The sequence below is a fragment of the Schistocerca cancellata genome, chromosome 1 (genome assembly GCF_023864275.1).
Source record: "Schistocerca cancellata isolate TAMUIC-IGC-003103 chromosome 1, iqSchCanc2.1, whole genome shotgun sequence".
Classification (NCBI taxonomy): domain Eukaryota; kingdom Metazoa; phylum Arthropoda; class Insecta; order Orthoptera; family Acrididae; genus Schistocerca; species Schistocerca cancellata.
The window spans coordinates 389,419,919-389,445,456 of NC_064626.1; the positions used below are offsets into that span (position 1 = coordinate 389,419,919).

The 25,538-nt window shown below is 39.7% G+C and overlaps 1 protein-coding gene across 1 annotated transcript in view; it reads left to right on the top strand.

Annotated features, from left to right (window-relative positions):
- The window catches only part of LOC126175458 (ribosome-releasing factor 2, mitochondrial), a 225,111-nt gene that overhangs the window by 78,126 nt on the left and 121,447 nt on the right, over nt 1-25,538 (top strand). The window contains exons 3-6 of the mRNA XM_049922265.1: nt 8,412-8,573; nt 8,700-8,813; nt 10,373-10,525; nt 17,025-17,473. Coding sequence (XP_049778222.1) covers nt 8,426-8,573; nt 8,700-8,813; nt 10,373-10,525; nt 17,025-17,473 — 864 coding nt within the window. The 5' untranslated portion in view covers nt 8,412-8,425. The remainder of the gene's footprint in view (nt 1-8,411; nt 8,574-8,699; nt 8,814-10,372; nt 10,526-17,024; nt 17,474-25,538) is intronic.

Consider the following 25,538-nt stretch of genomic DNA (forward strand, 5'->3'; position numbering starts at 1 on the left):
GACTCACACTCATAGTAATACGAATAATTATAATAATAATAATAATTTAACGTATGATGATAATAATACCGAAAACCAGGTCAAACCCGCATCACAGGAGCGTGGACAATCTTCATCCTATGGTTGCAATAAAAACAATTATTATAATAAATATAGAAGAGATACTTACTGTGCTAGAGGTAAACCTTGATATGGTGACGCGAATGTGCATAGTAGTGATATTAATAAGAGTAACAGGTACCCAAATGATGATCCCAATTGTATTCGACCTTGGGAAGATAATTCGAAGCATAATGTTCATCGGCAGGATGGAACAAATGCCTCGAGTCCTCATCCAGCACAAGAAGTTATACCAATGGGCGAAGGAGCCTCCAATGTGCGACGGGGTGAATACCATTACTCAGATCATACTGTACGGATTGTGGAAGTTCATGAACCCCCACCGATGACTCAACGAGGTAGATTAAACTAATACCAGTCACCAAATGCCTTCCTAGGATGACTGGAAAGGAGAAGGAAGGCAGGCATCAATTTGAACTGAGAGTATTAAGGTACAATAATGATCAGGATATAAGGAATGAATTAATTGAAGAAAAACCTGAAGTTTCTAATAAATGTGGACAAATTTTACAGGCAATAATTCCAACAAGTATAAATAATGTTGATATTGAAATATTAATTGATACTGGAGCAACTATTAGTGTCATGACGCTGGACTGTTTAAAACAGATAAGCTGAGGGGTAAAAATACCCACTTTTCCTATCACAGGATGTACCGTGTCTGGCGCGTTCAGCGCAAAAATGCAAAAAGTTGTGAAACAGGTACGTGTCGACGTTACAATACGGGGGGCTCAAATAGAAAGTACATTCCTGGTTGTTCCTAAAATGACAGTACCATGTATCTGGGGTTTGGATTTTTTATGTGAGACCGGTGCAATCATTAATTTAGAGAAAGGTGAATGTATATTTAATTCCAATGGTAATGTTTTGACAGCCACCCTGAGAAAGGGCCGAGTAATTCCAAATCAGTTGTGTATGAATCTAATGGTAAAATATGCCAGTATTGATGATGAAAATGTGTATGATATATGCCTTATTGAATGTTCTGAAGAAATGATTGATAAAATGTCATTGCAGGAAAAGGTGTTAGAATCAGAATATTTATCTGTTATCCAAAGGGACGAACTGTACTACTTGTTGGAAGCATATCAGTCGATTTTTAGTAAACGTCCGGGTATAATAAAAGACTTTGAATTCCATATAAAGACGTATGCACATAAACCCTTTTGTCATACTTCCTATTCTATCCCATGGACAAAGAAAGAAGTAGTCAGAAAGGAAATCAATAAAATGTTAGAATGGGGTATTATTGAGCCCTCAGATTCCGAATATTGTAACCCTCTTGTGGCGGTAATTAAACCAAATGGTAACATCAGATTGGTGTTGGATGCCAGAGAGATCAATAAGATCATTATACCTGTACAAACGCGACCGGAGAACCTAGAAGAGTTAGTACAAAAGTTTTATGGTGCCCGCTTCTTAACTTCTTTGGATATGCATAGTTTATATTGGCAAACTAGAATATCGAAAGAATCTAGAAAATATACTGCATTCATTTTTCTGGGCTGAAGTTACCAGTTTACCGTCATGCCATTTGGGTTGAAAATAAGCGGTGGTGTTTTCATATCGGCATTAGATGCCATACTGGGCAGAGACCTTTTGAATGAAGTTACGTTATATGTGGATGATTTGCTAATTGCTTCTGAAACTTGGGAGGCACATTTGGACTTATTAAGAAGAGTTTTTGCGAAATTTTTGGAATACGGAGTCACTGTAAATTTGAGCAAATCCAAGTTTGCTCATAACCAATTGAAATTTCTTGGACATATAATCACTCCTGAAGGGATAAAACCAAATCCTAAAAAGATGGATGCGCTTAACAGATGTGCTTATCCAAAAAATAGGACGGAATTAAAGTCATTTATCGGCTTAGTTTCATTTTTTCGACGATTTTTACCCAATCAGTTAGGAAGCCAAGACTGTTTGTTACGGCTGTTAAGAAAAAATGTCATGTGGGAGTGGAACTCCGAATGCACGCAAGCTTTTGATAACATCCGCAATGCTTTGACTAATGCTCCACTGTTACATCATCCGAGACTTGATCAAGATTTTTATATTGCTGCGGATGCTTCTGAAACAGGATTGGGTGCCACTCTTTTCCAGATGGACAATCCAGAAGATATCAGTACCATCAAAATAATTGGGTTTGCCAGCAGAACACTCTCCAGCTGTGAACGTGCATATTGTACTACTGAATTGGAAGTACTGGCCGTGGTCTGGTCCCTTAGAAAGTTTCGCTATTTTGTATATGGAAAGAAGATCATTGTATTCTGTGACCACAAAGCTTTATCTTTTATTTTAACAGGAAGGAGGTTCCATTCACGTTTAACCCGGTGGGCCTTGCTACTGCAAGAATATGATATTACGCTCAAATACATCAGAGGGAAAGACAACATCATAGCCGATGCTCTTTCAAGACTACCGAAAAGAAAGAATGACGACGAGTGTGAAGAACGGACTATTGACTTTAAAGTCATGAATTTATCAAGGCAATATTGTGAGAGGCAGATTTCACAGCTATGTCGAAGTCTTCCACAACTGCAAGAAGATGATAAGTTGTGGAAAGCCATTAGGCATGCTGTTGAAAGCAAAACGCTAAGTCACTCTCAAGAACAGTATGAATTAAAATCCGGAATACTGTATCGAAAGAAGGATGAAGAAGATGTTTGGAAAGTTTGTGTTCCAAATAAATATTTAGAATCACTAGTATGGTACACCCACTTGAATTGGGGTCATTTTGGTGCCGCTAAATGTACAGCCAAAATAGCACAATACTGCTATCATCCAAATTTGGGACGTATAGCTACAAATATTCTTAAGAAGTGCAACATATGTCAGAAGGCGAAACCCATAAACTATTGTCGGAAGATAGAATTACATCCTATCATCCCACAACAACCTTTAATGTTGGTGTCATGTGATGTCTGTGGACCATGTCCCATGACACGTGGATGGTTCAAATATGTATTGGCTTTCTATGATCTCTTTTCAAAATATGTGAAATTATATCCTTTGAAAAATCTCCACGTTCGACCCATGTTACGCAAATTTATCAACAACTATATAATTGAGCTTGGCAAACTTATAATGGTCTTGACAGACAACGCTGCTTATTATACAAGCAAAGTATGGAGAGACACTATGAAAGAACAAGGAATCCAGCACATTTACATCTCAAGATTTTACCCTTGTGGAAATCCGGTTGAGAGAATCTTCCGAGAGTTGAACCGATTTTTACGGACGTACATACCCAAACAACATTATAAATGGATCAATTGGATTTATGAATTTGAGAAAGTGTATAATGACTTACCACACTTATCGACTGGTTAGTCACCTAACCAAATAGTATTTGGTGAAAGTATTGTGCCAGAATGGATGAAGAAATTACGTGCGATAGAACAAAAGATTACCAAGAAAGAAGAAAAGGTGAAGAAGGTCTACGAAAACCTGAAGCATCAAGCACAATTGAGAAAAACCCGTTTTGATAAAAATGTGCAGAAAGTAGTCACATATGATGTAGGGCAAGAAATTTTATTGAGAAATCACCCAAAAGCATCAACCAGGAAAAGACTGAATAAGAAATGGCAATATTTATATACAGGTCCATACAAAATAATGAAAATACCTCATGAAGGGAGCTACCTCCTGGCAGACTGTGATACTGATGTAATTAAAGGCTTGTTCCCTCACATAGACCTGAAGAAGTATTATCAATAAGGAGCAAAATATAGATTCAAGAAACACTGAATGATACCAAGACTACACTCAGTGGATTAAATAAAAGCACCAGTGCATAAATACGTACTTATACTAACTTACAAAGAAAATTAAAGAATGTACCTACGATTTCCATGAGATATCTTCTTGGTATCGGCAACAATGTCGACGCTGAAATACGATTTATCCTCTCACCGAACAGCGAGGATGGATGATTTAAATGTGGAATTAAGAGGAACAGAAAAGGACCAAATCCTCTCTGGTTAAACAAGTGGCCTAATAAGGGTTTTGGCCTAGGATGCCAATCGTCGAACCCGGCTGTGATCCCTGCCTTGCACAGTCGGTTGAAGAACTTAGGGCTTCATCCAAGAAAAAAAAAATGTGGTGTGAATATGAAGTGATTAGTGTGAAGTGTTTCTAAGACAACCTATAAACAAATGTGGAATTTAGTTAAGGGCATTTTGTCTAGGCCCATTAACTCAACTTAAATATTGTAGAATGTATGTACTGACTTGTTGAGTGAATCTGAGAGTGAGTGTATTCGCCGAAACAAATACCCTCTCCTGTCACAGTACACAAAAAAAAATAAGCCTTTTCTGTCTGGAACCCTCTTCAAGACATCACAGTCTGGGGGGCCGTGTAACATTACGAGTCAAGATAGCTGTAACGGAAATTGAATAGCGGAAAGTTATCATTAAAAACGCATGCCACGCGATTTAATTGAATAGCATAAAGTTATCATTAAAAACGCATGCCGCGCGATTTGTGACGATTTGGTTGGTCATAATAGTAGTAACATGCTTTTGAATACAATTAAAATATAACGGCGATACCTGTTTAGTGTTATTGGAAACAATATGTAGTAAATTAATGAGTAAGGTAGCCGATCCTATAAGAAGAGGTGAAATTGGGCATATTAAGGTGTTTTGCTTTATGTCGACTAAGCCGATTATACGGTGTCTTTTTTTTCGTTTACTCTTAGAAAGAAAACAAATAAGTAACGAAGTGCTAATTGTGCGTTGTGAAAAATATAGGGGCGAATTTTAAATAGCTACAGTGTATAATCAGACTAACAAATGGACATTCAGTTACGCGAAATAGCGGACAGCGAAGTGTGGTCATTAAATTGAGTACACCTACAGGGCGGTCAATTCCGGGATAAGTCTATTCGCATCTCACGAGGGACGCGGTATTGAGACCGGTTGTTTTCTTATTATATCACGGAGAGCGGGCTTCAATTTATAAAAAGGAGAAAAGCTGTATCATTATCATTGACTGTTGGTGTTAAGCAACCAAAACTGTTCATCAAAGGGTTTCGGTGAATGAGTGGTGAAAGCGAAATGAAACTGTGAGTGAAGTTATATTAAATAAAGCAGAAGAGACAAGACAGTTTGGTCGTATCTGTTATTATTCCATCAACCGTAACATTTCTTCTCGTTGTACGAAGCCTTTATAGACGATCGTTATGACAATTTGCTTTGAAGGGATCTCGTTACGAGTTAAGTTTTGGGGACCTGGTCAACAAGGGATAGTTCGTAGATCTTAACTACTGCAGCTATTCTGGAATCAGGTGCTACCGTGACCGTTGTGTGTTGTCAATGGCTTAAGGTCATCATATCTCATGCTCTAAGATCAACGCGCCTTTCCTCTTGGTATAACGGTGTCTCACGGTAACAACGACAACGCCGACGGCGAATGAAGATATGGTAGAACCTCTGTGTATGTGGACTGCTACCAGCGCCACCATGCGATGACCGCAGGTCAAATGCGCTGCATGGTCATACCCTGAGGTGATTGAAACCTGCAAACCGCCCATCAGAGCATTGTTTCACCATGTATCGGCATTATCCTTAATTTATGAGCATGAGTGTATATATTATTACATCATACACAATGACTTATGATACAGTATATTTGTAATATTACATCGTACAAAATGACTTATTATGATACATACAAAAATAATAATAATTTTGTGAGATGTAATTAGCTTATGTTATACATCAGTGGTTCCTAATTATAGTTAATTTCTTTAACACTGATTTCTGTTGCTAGGTCTTTTTATGATGCATGAGATTCATCACTCACAGGATGAACTTTTGATCGCTGTTTGCTAGTGTAGTCAGCTACACTATAATATTCTCCTTGTATCAGAAACTTTCTTAGAGTTGTGTGGAACATTTTCTCAGTTTTGAGGTCTTGTAATTCCCTTGGCATTGCTTGTGTTAACTTGATGCCAGAGTATCTGGGTCTTTTTTCAAAAATCTTAAGTCTATGTTGAATGCAGCGCAGTTGTTTTCTGTTCCTTGTGTTGTGTATATGAACAGTCTCATTAGTCTCTAGTTTTGTGTGATCACGTAATGCACTCGCAATGGTCTTGAATATATACAATGAATGGAAATATTAGAATGTTTAGTTCTTTGAAATAACTTTTACACTATTCTTTTTGCTTCTTTTTCAATATAATTTGGATGGCTTGCTTCTGTAATGTGAATATTCTCTTCATTCCTGTGGTAGTTGAGTTCCCCCATACTGTGATTCCATATCACATGTATGGTACAAAAAGTCCATGATAGACAGTGCACAAGAGGTCTCGGTAAGTATACTGAGCCAGTTGTTTCATTATAAATATCACTGAGCTTAGCTTACTGGAAACAGTATTTATCTGCTGTTTCCAATTTAGCTCACTGTCTATTATAATGCCCAAAAACTTAACTGAGGCTACTTCTTCCAGTCCTTTTTCATCTAAGAAAACATCCATTTGTTCTTCTTTTTGTTTATTTTTGAAGACCATGTACATAGTTGTTTTTTTTTTTTTTTTTTTTTAGATCAATAATTAACTCATTTCCAGAGAGCCATTGCGCTGTACTACTGACTGATATGAATGTATTTTGCTCAAGTGCCTTGAAATTGTTGGAAACATTTAGTACAGTCATATCATCTGCGTAAACAATTACAATAATCTTAGCCCGACTCTGGAGCAAAAGAAAAAAAGTATTCATAGTAAAGTCGTATCAGTATAATCGCAGTTGGCGATAATAATGGCACAATTAAACAAATTCCTAACAGGAATACAATTTCAGTTCATTTGAACAAAATGGAAGGAAATAAGTGTCTGATAGAGTAAGATGCTGTTGGAAAGGCATGCGACTAAAAAAAAAAGAGGAAGAAAAGACGAGCATGTATTCTTATATAGAACAAAATACAGATGATAATGCTATGGGGCTTTCATTATCCTAGGCATACATATTTGCTAAGTTGCAGTGCAGTTCATTGACTCAGTGGTTAAATTATATCTTTAACTCTCGATTTTTGATAGGAAAGGAAAATAGTATGTTATTACGTCGTGGGCAGGGCACAATATTGCAGTATGTTCATCAGTGGCGTATGGAGGACGAGCACAGCACATATAACTGAAGGGTTGCTCTGGAACTAAAATAAGTAAATTCTCTTTCATTTGTTTTATCTTATAGTAAGATGTGTAAATTTGAGCTAAACTATAAATTGTTATAAAACAGTTGCATTAATATACTACAATAAAAAAAACTGGACTCTGTGACAACTGACATTTTGAGTAAGTATGATATGATACCTTGAGAGAAGTGTAATACTGAATATAAGAAACTTCATTTATAATAACTGAAAATATGAGGGAGCATGCTGATAATGTTGAACCGTTGATTTTTTGACTGAAATAATAGCTCATGTCTTTTTGTAATGTAAGTGAATGTTCAATATGTGCTCATGTTGCTTGAACACAGGTTTCACAAAACTATTTTATGGTCATATAGAGATGCTGTTTTTACTTCATTACTTCTCAGTAAGTTGAAGTGGAGTGAAATGGAATTCCCCTCTCTTTTCACCACAGGAGGGAGAGCTTTCTGCATATTATAAGTATTTAATGCAATTATGCTGTCCTCTCGCAAGTGCAGCTGTATTGTTTGATCTACTTTCTCCTTTTGGAACATTTTCATCTATCCCTCATGTCATCCATCTTTGCCTCACGTGTAGTCACATCCTCAGCTTCTCTTACTCTCATCCTTTACTTGTTGATCACACTCACTCCTCTCCTACTTCTCATATATTCACACCTCATCCTTTGTCATTTCCCTGCATTTATATATTCTGTATTGTCTCCAGTGGTTCTGGGTTTTGGATGACCTCCCTGCCCATTCCTTTTTTATCTCATCCAAGAACCATGAATTCTGTTAAGCTCAAAGCTCCAAATCAATTTCATGTAGTTTTTGTTGTCATTACAATTCCACCAATTGCTGAACGTTGCAAGCTCCTGCTTCACTGTTGCTGTGTGTTCTTCAGATACCAAGTAAACAGGGAATAGATTCAAGATAACAGCTGTATGTGAGTCAGTGAGTTTTGTTTGACACATTTAAATTACATCTGTAGAACTGAGTCATAACATTACTAATTTCCTCTCATGCTAAAGGTGTTCTTATCACAACTGGCATAATACAAGACTTCATTGTGGCCCTGTATTAAAGATTTTGGAGTTGCTTGATGTTGTTCTTCAGTAGAAAAAATTACTGATACATATTTTTTTATTAATGTTGTAGGATATGTTGTTGCTATGTCAAAGCACTACAGCCATATAAAAGCCCTTGGTGGTCTGAGGTTTCTCAGATATTTCAGCAGGGAAGTAGGAAAACAGAGCACACATGTTTCTTCGGAAATATCTCGCATAAGGAATGTTGGCATTTTGGCCCACATTGATGCTGGTATGTAGATACTTTTGTACTAGTTTAGATTATAGAAAGCATTTAGTGTTGTTAATTATTATTAATTTTTCCCTTGCATATTTATTTATAATGAATTACCTTCTTCATGCTTTTGGTGTTATTAAGGCAAGACAACAACAACTGAGAGAATGCTTTACTATTCTGGAACAATTCACAGTATGGGTGAAGTTCATCGCGGCAACACAGTTACAGATTATATGGTCGAGGAAAGAAATCGAGGTAATACTCCCAATGTTTTCTAATATCTGTTTCTTGTAAATCAATGTATTGATTGTTTATGAATGTATCTCCATTTAAATATCATTTCTTTGTAGAGCAAGGTGTGAGTGAAATGCGTCAGACAAAAAACTCCTACTTCACTATAGTGAACACACACAGGATACCCTTTTTCTTCATATCTCATAGTGCACTGTATAGAATTAGATCATCAGAAAGGATGTTTGTATAGCATGCGAGGCTGTAATCTTCTTATACCTGGCACTGAGATGGAGTGACTTTGAAACACAATAAGGAACCTAAAAAGCTATGATTTCTTGTGCTACCATTTCTCATGGAAATAAGTTTTACCTAGGTGGCTATCAAGTTGCATATCAACCCAGTGTGCCAACAGGCTTTGAAATAATTAACAGTCATTCACAAATTGTTTTCTATAAATCTCATTCTAAAGGAGAACCATCAAGGACATGTAACAAGCCAAGTTACACATTAACAGATAGGATCAGGCATTTTATATATACAGGTACATCGATATCTGTACTCTGCAAACCACTGTAAGTGCATGGTAAAACTACAACTGTTTAATGTAAATGAAGAAGCACCAGTTTTTTCTTTAAGTAGTGACTTCACTGCTTTTATACTATTTATTTCAGTTTTTGTAACCAAAAAAAAGAAAAAAAAGAAAATCATCTCTATGGAATCTTTTTAAACAAAAAATGAAAATGAATTACCTCAGCTGATTCTGAGATAACAGAATGTCCATTAGCACACTTTTAATTCACAGTTTGTATCTATTGTAGGTCAGTGTTCTTTTCTAATTTCAGTTTATATTGATGTCCTCTACACAGACAAGTTCTGCTGCTTTCAGTGGCCATGCCTCTGATATTTTCCTGCTGTGAGTTTAGCGTATGTGATACAAAATTAAAAACCATTGTGAAGATAATGGGAAAGATGAAAGTTACCTGTCATTTTAATACCACCTAAAAGAGACATGGTTATCACTACAAAACTGGAAGCTTCATCTTTATTATGCTTACTGAATTTTTTGTACCATCATTAATATCATAGCTACCATACATGACTACATGACTCTTGAATGAAAACCTGAATTATTTCATTTCGCAAAAACTTGGTAAAAGTTGCCAAGACCTAATGAAATGAAACAAGTGTGGTAGTATTTTGACTAACTGTGTAATTACAATTGCATCATAATAAATAACAATAACGTAAATAATACTACCTTTACGATATGAGGATGGACTTCTGGCAATATGGTGCACTTCTAGAAAACAAATGTGTATTAAGCATCATAAACTGATTTAGATGTGATACACTGAGCAATGTGATACACTGAGCAATGTTGCATTTAATTATGTCTTTTTGTTTGTTTACTTGTCTGTGAGTTTGTGAGGAAGGGAGGAGGGTGTCTAAAAACAACAAATTTGGTTTTGATGAGGAAAAATGGAAGTGTTTGCAAACTTCCAAATTCCATTTCTAATCAATATATTGAACATAGCAGTTTTACATGTTTGAAGAATACTTTGTGAATTATTGTTTTGTAGGTATCACTATTACTTCTGCTGCTGTTACCTTTTATTGGGATGAACACAAATTCAACCTGATTGACACCCCTGGTCATATTGACTTTACTATTGAAGTGGAGCGTACTCTGAATGTCCTGGATGGTGCTGTTGTTATTTTGGATGGCTCTGCTGGTAAGTAATATCTAATTTACTCTCAAGTAAAATAACATTAAAATTTGCGCAAATATATAGCTTAAAATATATCAGAAAGCCACTTTCTTTCTCTCTGTTTTGTATCATATACACATGTGTGCCCTCCCATCCCCCCCCCCCCCCATCCCCAGCAAACACACACACACACACACACACACACACACACACACACATACTCTTTGTAGCAGATGTAGCTTAAGAGCTGCCTGGAAATCCAAGAATAGTTTAAACGGTAGAAAAGCCAGAAGCGAGAGGGAGGGGGTGAGTGTGGATGCATAATGAGGGTATATCAGTTAGGAACTGGAGTGATGTGTAAGGGAACAAAGAATGAAAATAAAGGAAAATGAAACACCTAGAAGGAGAATGCCATATATTGAGGTAAATGTAACTACCCCTGCTGGAAAATATTGTAGTATTTGTTATGAAGATTTAGTGAAGCACCAAATACATGCATATTTCTCAATTAATGCTTATCTGTTTGGGTTTTTGGCATAGTCATATGATTTTGAGTAGAAAGCTAACATTTCTGGATGCTATTATGAGGTTCTGCTTTTCTCTAAAATTATTTTTTGTAAACATAAATGTCAGATTAAAAATCTGGAAATATGGTGTACTTCATTGTTTATGTATATAAATTCGCAAAATTTACATAAAGTTTGGCTCTTTTATGAAGATTAAAATTGTTTATGAATTTAGATAAATTACTGTTTATGCGTGTAAATCTTATAGACTTTTGGAAATATGGAAATTATTGTGTTGACCAAACAAATGACATAGAAGAGGAAAAGTTATTTTCTTTGCAAAGAAAGATTAAATAACAGTTTATATGCTTTTTATATATTGAAGCAAGAGAAGAAGTTTTTAAGACATACTAATAGTTTAAGATTATGATCACAGTCTGAGATAATTAAATCTTGATGTGTATTTCATCAATATACACCATCTTTGACATGTTGTCAACTAAACTGCAGTTTCTAAAGAACAAGTGAACAGGTTTGTTTTCCTAGTCAAGTATCATTCTGATACAAAGGATCTACAAGTTTAATAAAGAAATATTTCACTATTGTACTGCAAGACATGAATGTGGCTTATACCCTGGTTACATGAAGTCTGAGTGTAGATGAATTGATTAACTAATAGTCACCAGACTAAATACAGTTCTTTGGATCAAAGGCACAGTGCCACACAATCCAATCATTGGAGTTTCAGGTTCTAATCATTCTAGGGATGTTTGGGTATAGCTTAACAAATACTGGACTGTGGAAGGTAAGTGCAAGTACAACATGCACAAGTGGAGTTGTTGCACTGACACTAGTGTGACTGTGGTGATATTCGGACATTGAGCCACATTGTGAGTGAGTGCCTAAATAGATGTTTTCCTGGTGGTATCTAGAGTCTACATGAATCAGAAAATTAGCTGCTCTACTAGATTGAGTCTTCTGGCATTTGTGTTTAATCTGGCCCATTTAATGTTTGTATAGTGTAAATAGCTGTATGTGTAATTTTTGTTTTTGTGTTGAGTTTGTTGCTACAATTGATGGTTATGATAATAATAAACACTCATTCAAGAGAATCACTTGACAGTATTTTCTGCAAAGCCAATAAGACTGTTGAAAGTTGTGCAAAATCACTGAGCTGTTATTTCAAATGTTTTGTTACCAATAATTTCACTTTTTGCCCTGAAATTGAAATATTGTGGCATGTCATATTCCCCTTCCCCCTTCCCCCCAGCTGGTCAAGCTAGTGTGGTTCAGGTGCTCGGGTTTTATGAGTGCTGGTGTCAGTGTTTGGTGGAGGTGGCACCATGCTGAGCCTTGCTACAGTGGTGCAACACAGCATTTGAGAGCCTGGGGGTGCAATTTGAAAGCAGCATCAACCTGAAGCCAACTTTGGGTCAAGTGAGCAATAGCACATTCAATACTTTGAGTATGGGACTAGGCCAAGGTCTCATTTATGTCTCAGAGTCTCTGGCTGTGCGAGACTGTCACCAGTCATTGGAGCTGGGGTGTGGAACTTGGTATCGGAAATATGAAGCCAAGTTGGCTGCATAAACATGAGCCAGTGCCAGGAGCTGGTGTGGGAAGTGGCAGACAAGCCTTGGGTTCGATGTCAGGTGTGCTGTGGCACTTTCTTTTTGGTGTGGCTGGCCAAGGGGTTGGCTGCTGTCATCAGCTGAGGGTGCTGCAGTGGGCGATGAGTTTAAATCACCAGAATGAGATGGTCCCTGGACAGACAGATTGTGCTGTGGTGTTGGAGAGTCTGGCCATGTGATTGCATGAATTGTTAGTGCAGCATCCCATGTCCCGTATTTCCTCCCCCCCCCCCCCCCTCCCCGATAAATTAATCCTAGACCTTCGAATTGATAACACTTCCACCCTCATTCTCACATACTTTTACATGTATTTTCCATACCTTCCTGTGCTACACAAACTTGTTGAACTTCGACCTTACTAGTCTACCCCTCCTGACCCCCCCCCCCTCCCCCTCTCTTCCCTTACTCCATCATGCACATACCAATTTTACCGAATCCATTTACACCTGCTGTCCCCATTCTTTAGACATGTACACCCACCAACCTGCATCCTACTATTATAGTTTTTTAATTTATTTTTTTACTTTCATATTGTATTTTTACATAATTTATCATTTGTTTTTACCTTTCACTTTCAGCCCTACTCCCTCAGATTTCACCTTTTGTACCCATACTTCATCTGTTCTGTCCTTTTGTGAGCTTTTCCTGGGTAATTTTGTGTATTTTACATATTTTTATGAGCTTTTTCATATTTTTGTGCATTTTTTTATCTTCCACTATGTATCCTTGCTCCTTCCATCTGCACCAATATAGAAAAATTTTCCAGTTCCTGTTGACAAGTGATTCCCATATGCTGTTCCTGAGTTGTTTCCGAGCTCTTGAAATGCCTCCCCCAAATAGCCTGACCATCAAATTATCCATTTCTGGCTGCATCCTCCATTCCATGGTGACCTGTTCACATTCTGTCAGTCCATAGTCCTCACCAACCTAGTTCTGTAAAACCAAGTAAATCAGGGCCAAACCTTTTTGCAACACTACCTCTCTATCCATAAACTTCATCAGCTCTGCAGTGCCAAATTCCTCCATCCCATCTTTCACACTGAAGCTCTTGCAGGAACTAGAGCAGCATTCGCAGCATCACCTCAAAAAAACTCTCCAAACTGTTCACAACTACCCCTGCCTCCTCTACAAGAGCCTCCTAATCTGCTCCACACTCCATCATAGCCAACAAATGGTGCCTTGCAGATCTTCTACATTTACTGCACCTTCAAAAGCTCCCTCCCGCCATATAGAACTCAGCACCTAACAGACCCAAAACATAATCATGAACCTATCTTCCAAAAGCTTAGTCCCACAAAAGTATCAGTTCTTTCCAACATCATATCTTTTGTCCCACTCCAAATTCAGTCATACTGGGCTTCTTAAAGACCTTCTTTCCTTTTTCCACTCCCTACAGTGGAAACAATTTTTTGCCACCAACCCTACAAATCAGACTCAATGCAAAAGCAATACTGAACCCTGCCTGACTCGGTTTACTCCTCCATCCAACCATGATCCACCCCTACTGCCTCCTAATCATCCCTTGTTGTCAACATTTCAGAATTTCTTAGCTTCAGTCTTTGCTTCACAATTAATTCCTAAATTCCTCAACATCGGAACAAATCTTTCGTCTGCATAAAGAATTGCAGTCCATGACATAAGCATTGATGTTGCCCTTATAATCCTACCTGCCAACAATGGCTCCACCATTGTGGTTTTGAACCACTTGGATTACCTGGCAGAAGGATTCTGCCAGGTGTTGGATTTTCCACAGTGACCCATTCAAGAAATCCAACAAGATATCCAGTCCCTGCTTAAATCCTTAGGCCCATCCCAGAACCTCTCCCATGAGTCTATCCCTCTCCTCAGCTGTATCACTCCCAACTCCTACTTTCTACATGTCTAGAAAGTCCATAAACCCAACCCCTTAGAACACCCCATTGTTGCTGTCATGGACCAACACCTGTAGCCTATTACATGTGACCTACCTTCCTCCATAAAAGACACCAACTGTTTCATCTGATGACTCTTCACAGATCCTATTCCTTTACCACATTTTGTCCTGTTCATCACTGTTGCAGCCATCTCCCTCTTCACTAAGATCCCCAAGGTCCATGGCTTTGCCACTATTGAACGCTATCTTTGCCAGTGCCCAACTGAATCCAAAAATGTAACCTCCTTCTTGGTCACCATTATCAACTATATCCTCATCCACAACTATTTGTCCTTTGAAGACATCACCTGTAAAGAAATCTGTGGTGCAGCAGAGAGCACCTGGATGGCACCATCCTACACCATCATATTCATACACCATCTAGAGGAATCCTTCCTAATCACCCAGAATTCCAAACCCCTCACCTATTTCAGATTCATTGATGACATCTTCGTGATCTGGATTCAGGGTGTGGACACCCCAACCACATTCCTCCAGAACCTCATCTTCTCCATTTGCTTCACCTGGTCCTCCTCAACCCAGAAAGCCACCTTCCTCAATGTTGACACCCACTTCAAGGGTAGCTACATTGGTATCTCTATCAGTATCAAACCTACCAACCATGGGCAATTCATCCTCTTCGACAACTGCCACTCATTCCATACCAAGAAGTCCCTTCTTAACAGCCTAACCACCTGTGGTTGTCGTATCTGCAGTGACGGGCAACCCCTCTCCAATTATACCAAAGTTCTTAGTGAGGCCTTCAAAGGCCAAAAGTAGCCACCCAACTTTGTACAAAAACAGATCTCCCCGACATTGTCTCTCCAGTCACCTATCACCTCCCACATACCCATTGTGCAGCCACAAAGGAGCAATCCCCTCATGACTCAGTACCACTCAGGACCAGAGCAACTGAATCTGATTCTCCAGCCCTAACACAGCCATTTCCTGTTCTATCAAAGGCACAAAGGCAAAGCTTCTTGTTAAAGTAGTTGTATCATCTACAAATTAAGCTGCAATCACTGTGCTGCTTTATACATGGGAATGATGACTAACAAGTTGTCGGACGGCGTGAATGGCCACCAACAAACTGCAGCCAAGAGACACCTGGACCAGCCAGTTGCTGAACATGCTGCCCAACACACTATGTTTCTCTTCAATGACTGCTTCACAACCTATACCATCTGTATCCTTCCTACCAACTCCATATTTTGTGAACTGCACAGGTGGGAACTCTACCTGCAGTATATGCTACATTCCCATAACTCCTCTGACCTCAACTTTTACTAGTCCCTGTCCTCCACTTACCTATCCCCTTCTCTGCTCCCACTACAGCACAACACTGCCTTTTATTCCACTGCCTTTTATTCCACTGCCTTCTATTCCACCAATGCATATGCTAGTGCTTTTCTTCTTTGCTTCTCTCCGTTTTCCCACCCCCACCCCCCTCAACTTCCTGACTGGACCTAGTAGCCCCTACCCTCTCCCGAACACATCCCTGTACACTCTTCAAGCAGCACTGTGTCTTCCCCTACCCCACACTGCAACGCCCATCCCTCCCCCCCCCCCCCCTCCCCCCAATCCCCAATCCCTTTCACTGCCTCATACCTCCTCCTTACCACCACCACTGGATTGCTCCTCCCATCAAGCACATTTACGACTCAGTCCATCCACAGAGGTCATGTGTGTGTGTGTGTGTGTGTGTGTGTGTGTGTGTGTGTGTGTGTGAGAGAGAGAGAGAGAGAGAGAGAGAGAGAGAGAGAGCAGAAGTAGTCCTTTTGGCCAAAAGCTAAAATATACAGAAGTCTTTCCATTGTGCCTGTCTGCGACTCAACATCTCCTCTATGTGGTGAGTAGCAATCTATCTTCTTCAAAGGATTGTTGTTATTCTACCCTCGACTTTCCACTGTGTGTGGGTGAGATGTTCTTCACATTTTCTGAGATGCTAGTGGTGTTGTGCAGTATTATTTTTGTTTCTCTTGTAGGGTTAGTTTTTGTGGGCCAAAGACGTATTTCTTAAAAATCATATTTATATTTATCTTAGGTGAAATTCTTTGTGCCTTCTTTTAAGCTTTTATTATTTTATTACTGAGAGATGAGTATCTGATTCTCTTGGTTTAGCTTTTTTTTATTGTTTCATTTGAAGTTAACTGATTTGATGATAAGTGTGAGTGTTTTCCTTGTTTATTTATGTATTTGTTCTGGCATTGTCAAGTGTTGTTAGTAAACCAAAGCATTTGGTCAGAAGCCCACATTTATTAAAATTCTAATCAAATACCGCTCCCAATCTGCACCACACTTTTTATATTCAGTCTCATGTTAATTTTATTTCTTTATTTGTTCTCATTGTCCTTAATGTTTATGAATCAAAATTAAGATTTTACTTCCTATAATCATACAGTGAATAATTTAGACTTCTTATAATTTATATTCTTATATTTTTTTATCTCTAAAATTTAACTTCTTATCTACAGGTGTTGAGGCTCAGACACTGACGGTATGGAGACAGGCAGACCGCTATGGTATTCCACGTATTATTTTTGTTAATAAAATGGATCGTAGAGATGCAAGTCTGAACTTATCCGTGGAATCTTTAAAATACAAGCTGGATTTAAATCCATTGCTCATTCAACTGCCAGTCTATGATGATGAGAAAAAGTTTTCAGGCATTATTGATCTTGTTTCACTAAACATTCTATCATGGAGTGAAAAAGACCAAGGGAAGACTTACACCCAAACACCAGTTTGTCATCAACAACATGGTAAGCTTTGGGAAAGAGCAACTGAATCAAGAAATTCACTTATTGACCAGCTGACCACCTTAGATGATGAGTTAGCAGACCTTGTTATTCAGCATGACAGTATGGAGAGCATTTCATCAGAGCCACTTTTAAAATCGCTGAGAAATGTTTCATCATCTCAGGTGAGACAAAACTGAACATTTTCTTTATTGTAATCTGTTATTAGATCCATGAAGTATGATTCACATAATGTATTCATTTGAGAATGTGATTCATTTGTATTTTAAGCCTTATTACATTATCATCATTCCAAGTCCAGACTGAGATATTAACAATTACAAGTGATAAGAAAAATAAAGTTGATTTAAAATGTCATCTTAGGAAATATTGTGATTATCTGTTAGCAGAGGGAAAGAAATGTCATTACTGGATTTCAGTCATATTCCTTCTTTGATTCACACTTGATGCATACATGCACAGTGTGGTTAAAGATAAAACAGAAACTATAGTAAAAACAATTTAGTATTATTTATTTTCTACATTATCATTGTCATATCTTTTGGCATGTTCCACTGGGACTTATAAGTATGAGGCATGTTCAGAAATTAAGTGTATTATATTTTTATTTTTTGAAACAAGTATTTTTGAAAAAAACCAAGATAAGAGTCTCATAATATCATTGTGCATTGATGATTCCCCCCTGAGGCAAAAATTCGACCAAAATGATGATGCCTTTTTGGTCACAAAACACTGAGGTCATGATTGTTTTGCCTGAAATTGTGGTTCTGAATTTTTGGCAGATGGGGAATTCATGTGAAACCACTGTGTTTTTGTCTCAGGTGTGTAGCGAACCACCCGTGCTTCATCTCTGGTCACAATAGAGCTCAGAAAATCCTTATCTTCCAAGTGAAGTTGCTCAAGAAACTTGCGGGTACTATTGACCTGATTTTTCATGTGCTGCTCAGTTAGTTGTTTTGGGACCCATCTTGCATATGGTTTGTTTGTGTGACTTACAGAAGAGATTTCCTTAGAGTTGTGGAAACATAGCAGGAATTTCATCCACTGATGATTGGCAGTCTTCACGAACACTTCCTCAATTTTTTGCACCCACTCATCAGTGGAGGCATCCATTTGCAGAGAAAATTTTTGCTATTTCAGTATGTTTTTGCTATTTTTATATCTTTTTGTCAATAATTTCCATAAATTTTATTTCCACTTTTCGGCAATAAAAGCTAATGCAAAAATCATTGCTAGCATATTTGCAGCATCTTTTATTTTTACATAAATTCAAAAAGCATGAAAATTATACATCTGATTAAAACATAAATCAAGCTTGAATATTTGTAAAACATGTATCTTGTCACTTAAGTTAGTAGGGCCTAGCATATGTACATAAACCACAAATCAGTATGAAAAAGACAGTGATGCCATGACTTCCATATTGTTGGGGGTCAGAGCTGTTCTCCTGTCAGACATTGTATTACAATATGTTGAAAATGTCTTCTATCAACACTATTCCCTGCAATCTGCTAAGCCATCACTGCAGCTTCCACAAGATGCTCGTACTCTGATGCAGTGACATCTAAATCTTATTTTCTGTACAAGAACTAGCAACTAAATCCCTCAAGTTCATATAGAATGGACATTTACTTCTTTAAATGAGTGACTTTAACACTATCTGGATCACCTTCCATTATGTTTCTAGGATCAGGGACAATATGATAGAAGAAATGGCAATCTTTTCTATGTCACACTTCATTAAGTGGCTCAATTTTATCAGACTTGCTCTACCTACAGCTTGAAACAGAGATGTTAAATGTGCTTGCATTTGCTTTGGCAGTTTATGAAGTTTATCTGAGGATGTCTCATGGAGGAGGAGGTAGTTGTTGCATCCTCTGTTCATTTAAAGCTCTTTGGAAGGTGACTAAGCTTAGATTGTGGAACATAAATTAATGGTACCCTGGAGCTCTATAATGTCAGCAGCAAATTGAAAAATTCTGAGCAATGGCCAGCAAGAAAAATAGCTAGGCACTGTTTTAACTTCATTAGAGATTGAGTTAGTTCACAGCAACACTTTCATCTTCAACAGTTTCAACAAATTCTATTACGGTGAAAGCCCACTTTTACACTTTTCAAGGGACTTCAAAAAGATGGTGTAAGATGCAGGAAAATGTAAAATGTGGGAAAACTGTAAAAGTTATGTGTAGGATTTGCATTTTCCCACTTAATGTATGATATATGTACATAACAATCATCAAAGACTTGTCAGGGTTTGTTTATTCTCTAATAAAGGTTTATTATCTAATAAAAACCACTGATGTAACCGGAATTAATAACTTTCTGGGAAGTAGTAACATTTGACTCAATCTCATATGTCATAATCAATGTTTTTGAAAGCCTGCAACTGTCATTCATTATACAGGGTGTTACAAAAAGGTACGGCCAAACTTTCAGGAAACATTCCTCACACACAAAGAAAGAAAATATGTTATGTGGACATGTGTCCGGAAACGCTTACTTTCCATGTTAGAGCTCATTTTATTACTTCTCTTCAAATCACATTAATCATGGAATGGAAACACACAGCAACAGAATGTACCAGCGTGGCTTCAAACACTTTGTTACAGGAAATGTTCAAAATGTCCTCCATTAGCGAGGATACATGCATCCACCCTCCATTGCATGGAATCCCTGATGCGCTGATGCAGCCCTGGAGAATGGCGTATTGTATCACAGCCATGCACATTACGAGCACGAAGAGTCTCTACATTTGGTACCGGAGTTGCGTAGACAAGAGCTTTCAAATTCCCCCATAAATGAAAGTCAAGAGGGTTGAGGTCAGGAGAGTGTGGAGGCCATGGAATTGGCCCGCCTCTACCAATCCATCGGTCACCGAATCTGTTGTTGAGAAGCATACAAACACTTCGACTGAAATGTGCAGGAGCTCCATTGTGCATGAACCACATGTTGTGTCGTACTTGTAAAGGCACATGTTCTAGCAGCACAGGTAGAGTATCCCATATGAAATCATGATACCGTGCTCCATTGAGCGTAGGTGGAATGAAACTAAAATGAGCTCTAACATGGAAATTAAGCATTTCCGGACACATGTCCACATAACATCTTATCTTTATTTGTGTGTGAGGAATGTTTCCTGAAAGTTTGGCCGTACCTTTTTGTAACACCTTGTATAAATGATGAAATAATGCACTAATACAAGAGAAGGGAAGTTGCTACTCACCATATAGTGGAGCTGCTGAGCCGCAACAGGCAGAATAAAAAGATTCACACAAACATAGCTTTCGGCCATTAAGGCCTTTGTCAGCAGTAGACACACATACACACACGCGCGCACACACACACACTCACGAAAGCGCAACTTGCACACACTTCTGCAGTCTCAGAGAGCTGAAACTACACTGCGAGCAGCACCAGTGCATGATGGGAGTGGCGACTGGGTGGAGCTAAGGAGGAGGCTGGGGCGGGGAGGGGGAGGGATAGTATGGTGGGAGTGGCGGACAGTGAAGTGTTGCAGTTTAGATGGAGGGTAGGAGAGAAGGTGTGGAGGGGGAGGGGGTAAGTAGCAGAAAGGAGAGGAATAAAAATAATAATAAAAATAAAAATAAAAGAAATTAAAAGACTGGTTGTGGTGGTCGAAATGACAGCTGAGTAGTACTGGAATGGGAACAGGGAGGAGGCTGGATGAGTGAGGACAGTGACTAATGAAGGTTGAGGCCAGGAGGGTTCCGGGAACATAAGATGTATTGCTGGGAAAGTTCCCACCTGCGCAATTCAGAAAAGCTGGTGTTGGTGGGAAGGATCCATATGGCACAGGCTGTGAAGCAGGGTGGTCCACTTGTTTTTTGGCAACAGTTTGTCGGTGGCCATTCATGCAGACAGACAGCTTGTTGGTTGTCATGCCTACATAGAATGCAGCAAAGTGGTTGCAGCTTAGCTTGTAGATCACATGACTGGTTTCACAGGTAGCCCTGCCTTTGATGTGATAGGTAATGTTAGTGACTGGACTGGAGTAGGTGGTGGTAGAAGGATGTATGGGACAGGTCTTGCATCTAGGTCTATTACAGGGGTATGTGCCATGAGGTAAGGGATTCCGAGCAGGAGTTTTATAAGGATGGACGTGTATATTGTGTAGGTTCGGTGGACAGCGGAATACCACAGGAGGAGGGGTGGGAACGATAGTGGGTAGGACATTTCTCATTTCAGAGCACGACAAGAGGTAATCAAAACCCTGGCAGAGAATGTAATTCAGTTGCTCCAGTCCCCTCATAGGGAATGCTCCTCTATGCCTGGACTGTGGGACTTTGGGAGGTGGTAGCAGACTGGAAAGATAAGACACAGGAGATTTGTTTTTGTACAAGGATGGGAGGATAATTGTGGTTAGTGAAAGCTTCAGTGAGACCCTCGGTATATTTAGAGAGGGACTGCTCGTCGCTGCATATGCAATGACAACAGGTGGCTAGGCTATGTGGAAGGGACTTCTTGGTATGAAACGGGTCGCAGCTGTTGAACTGGAGGTATTGCTGGTGGTTAGTATGTTTGATATGAATGGAGGTACTCATCTAGGAAGGTGGCTTGTTGGGTTGAGTAGGACCAGGTGAAGCAAATGGGGGAGAAGTTGTTGAGGTTCTGGAGGAATGTGAATAAGGTGTTCTCACCTTCAATCTAGGGAGCAAAGATTTCATCAATGAACCTGAACCAGGTGAGCGGTTTAGGATTCTGGGTTTTTAGGAAGGATTCCTCTAGATGGCCCATGAAAAGGTTAGCATAGGATGGTGCCATGCGGGTGCCCATACCGTACCGTGGATTTGTTTGTAGGTAATGCCTTCAAAGGAGAAGTAATTGTGAGTTAGGATATAGTTGGTCATGGAGACTAGGAAGGAGGTTGTTGGTTTGGAATACATAGGGCATCTGGAAAGGTAGCGTTCGATAGCAGTAAGGCCGTGGGTATTAGGAATGTTAGTGTACTGGGAGGTGGCATCAATAGTGATGAGCAGGGCACTGTGTGGTAAAGGGAGAGCAACTGTGGAGGATAGGTTCCAGGTAATAGGTTGAAGGTGTTGGTCTACGAGAGCAGATAGTCTCTCAGTGAGGGCACAGTAACCGGCCATAATGGGGCATCCTGGGTGGTTGGGTTTATGGACATTAGGAAGCATGTATGAGGTGGGAGTTAGGGGAGTGGTAAGGGTAAGTAGAGAGATGGACTCTGGGGAGAGGTTCTGGGATGGGCCTAAGGATTTGACTGGAGATCCTGCTGGGTTGCTGGAATGGGATCACTGTGGCATGGTTTGTAGGTGGAAGTATCTGACAGTTGACGGAGTCCTTCTGCCATGTAATCCCTGCGGTTCAAAACTATGGTGGTGGAGACTTTGTCTACAAGAAGGATTATAAGTTCGGGATCAGTTTTTAGATGGTTGACTGCGGTTCTTTCCGTGGATGTAAGGTTGGTACGCATGTGAGGGATTTGGGGAATGATGGTGAGGCAAGGTTTGATGATAAGAAATTCTGGAAAGTTAACAGGCGGTGGTTTGGAGGGAGTGGAGGTGGATCGCAGTTGGATGGAGGAGTGAACTGAGTTAGCCAAGGTTCAATGTTGGTCCTTGGTTGAGTCTGATTGGTCGGGTTGGTGGTGAAAAAGTGTTTCCAATGTAGGGACCAGGAGAAGGTGAGAAGGTCTTTAACTAGTCCTGCATGGTTGAATTTGGGAGTGGGGCAAAAGGTGAGGCCTTTGGAAAGGACTGATATTTCTGTGGGACTAAGGCTTCTGGAGGGAAGGTTTATGACTGTGTTGTGGGTCTGTTTGGGATTTGAGTTCTGTGTGGTGGTAGGAGAGAGTTTCGGAGGGTGGGGTAAGTGTAGTAGCTCTGTGAGACAAGGTTTGTCAGCTATGAGGGGGCGTTGGGGAGGTTTGGAGGTTGTTGTAGAAGTGGTGGACAGTGGTACTCTGAGGCAAGAGTAAGAAGTGAGCAGGATGGAGAGCTTTTTGAAGTGGCGTTGTGCATGTTGCTCAAGTTCCTGCAGGGCAAGAGTTTCAATGTGTGTTACGGGTTCCAGGAATCTGAGATTACATAGCAGGAGAATTTTGCGGATGGAGAGAAGGTACTGCAAGGAGGATTGGGCTTGGTTGATATGGTTTTGCAGGACTTTGTTGGTGAGGGTTAAGGATTGGCGGAATCTGAACAGGTGGAGGTCATTGTGGATGGAGGGGTGGCAACCAGAGATGGGTATTTTGATGGTAAGGCCATTAGGGGGGATTTTATGAGCCAAGCAACAGCGCAGGAACAGAATGTGGGACTGGGATCTGGCTACGGATAAGGAAACTTTTCTGTATTGACGCAGATGGAAGGAGCAAGGATCCATGGTGGTGCAAAAATGTGAAAAAATACATAAGAAAGTAGAATTACGTCCGAAAAATTACACAAAAATTCACCAAAATACGTGTGAAAAGTACGAAATGGATGCACAGGGACAAAAAGAGATGAAACCTGAGGAAGACGGTGATAGGGGAAGGCAAAAACTCACTAAAATTGGTGAGAAGTCGTGAAGGTCAAAGTAGAGAATAACTAATCATTAATGAATATAAGTATATTACGGTGGGTAGTAGGTTTGAGGGTTGATAAGCATAGAGAAGGGGGACGGCAGATGTCACTGGATGAAGTGGATTTAGTGGGTGCGAACAGGGATAGAATAGAGAAAGTGTGCTGCCGGGGGGGGTTTGTAGTTAGAAATGGAAGATCATGTGGCATCACGGGAAAAGTGCGGAAGATAACACACAAAAATACTGGAACTGACACAGAGAGCATGATCAGTTTGAAGGTATAGGCTTAATTATATTGGGGGAAGTAATGTGGGACATAAGATGCTGCACCAACAATCAGCGTGTTCTTGATGCTGACTGTTGTGCGCTGCCGAGTCTGTTGATACAGTGTGGCTCATAAGTAGTACGTGCAGTGCGGTTCGTTAGGCAATAACAGAAACACAGGAAAGAAAAGAAAAAAAGAAAGAAGGATGGACATTGAGTATAGCAACGCAAAAGAAAGTAGTTACAAAGGAAAACAGCACAGGGCTAGGATCGAAGAAAAGCCATCAGGCAAAAATCGAATAACAGAAAATCCAGGATGGAATGTAACAATACGAGAGAAGGAAAGTTGCTACTCACAATATAGCGGAGATGCTGAGACGCGATAGTCACAATAAAAAGATTCACACAAACATAGCTTTCGGCCATTAAGGCCTTTGTCAGCAGTAGACACACATACACACCTATTACCCGGAATCTATCCTCCTATATAAAAGATACCAACCATTTCCTTGACCAGCTCTCCACAATTCCTCTCCCTTTACCACACAGTGCCCTGCTCGTCACTATTGATGCTACCTCCCTGTACACTAACATTCCTAATGCCCATGGCCTTACTGCTATCGAACGCTACCTTTCCAGATGCCCTATGCATTCCAAACCAACAACCTCCTTACTAGTCTCCATGACCAACTATATCCTCACCCACAATTACTTCTTCTTTGAAGGCATTACCTACAATTAAATCTGCGGTACGGCTATGAGCACCCACATGGCACCATCCTATGCTAACCTTTTCATGGGCCATCTAGAGGAATCCTTCATAAAAACCCAAAATCCTAAACCGCTCACCTGGTTCAATTGATTGATGACATCTTTGCTATCTAGATTGAAGGTGAGGACACCTTATTCACATTTCTCCAGAACTTCAACAACTTCTCCCCCATTTGCTTCACCTGGTCCTACTCAACCCAACAAGCCACCTTCCTAGATGTTGACCTCCACCTCAGAGATGGCTATATCAGTGCTTCCGTCCATATCAAACCTACTAACCACCAGCAATACCTCCACTTCGACAGCTGCCACCCATTTCATACCAAGAAGTCCCTTCTGTACAGCCTAGCCACCTGTGGTCATCGCATATGCAGTGATGAGCAGTCCTTTTCTAAATATACCGAGGGTCTCACTGAAACCTTCACTGACCATAATTATCCCCCCATCCTTGTACAAAAAGAAATCTCCTGTCCCTTATCTTTCCTGTCTCCCACCACCTCCCAAAATCCCACAGTCCGGGCATAGAGGAGCATTCCCCTCGTAACTCAGTACCATCTGGGACTGGATCAACTGAATTACATTCTCTGCCAGGGTTTCGATTAACTCTCGTCGTGTTCTGAAGTGAGAAATGTCCTACCCACTATCCTTCCCACCCC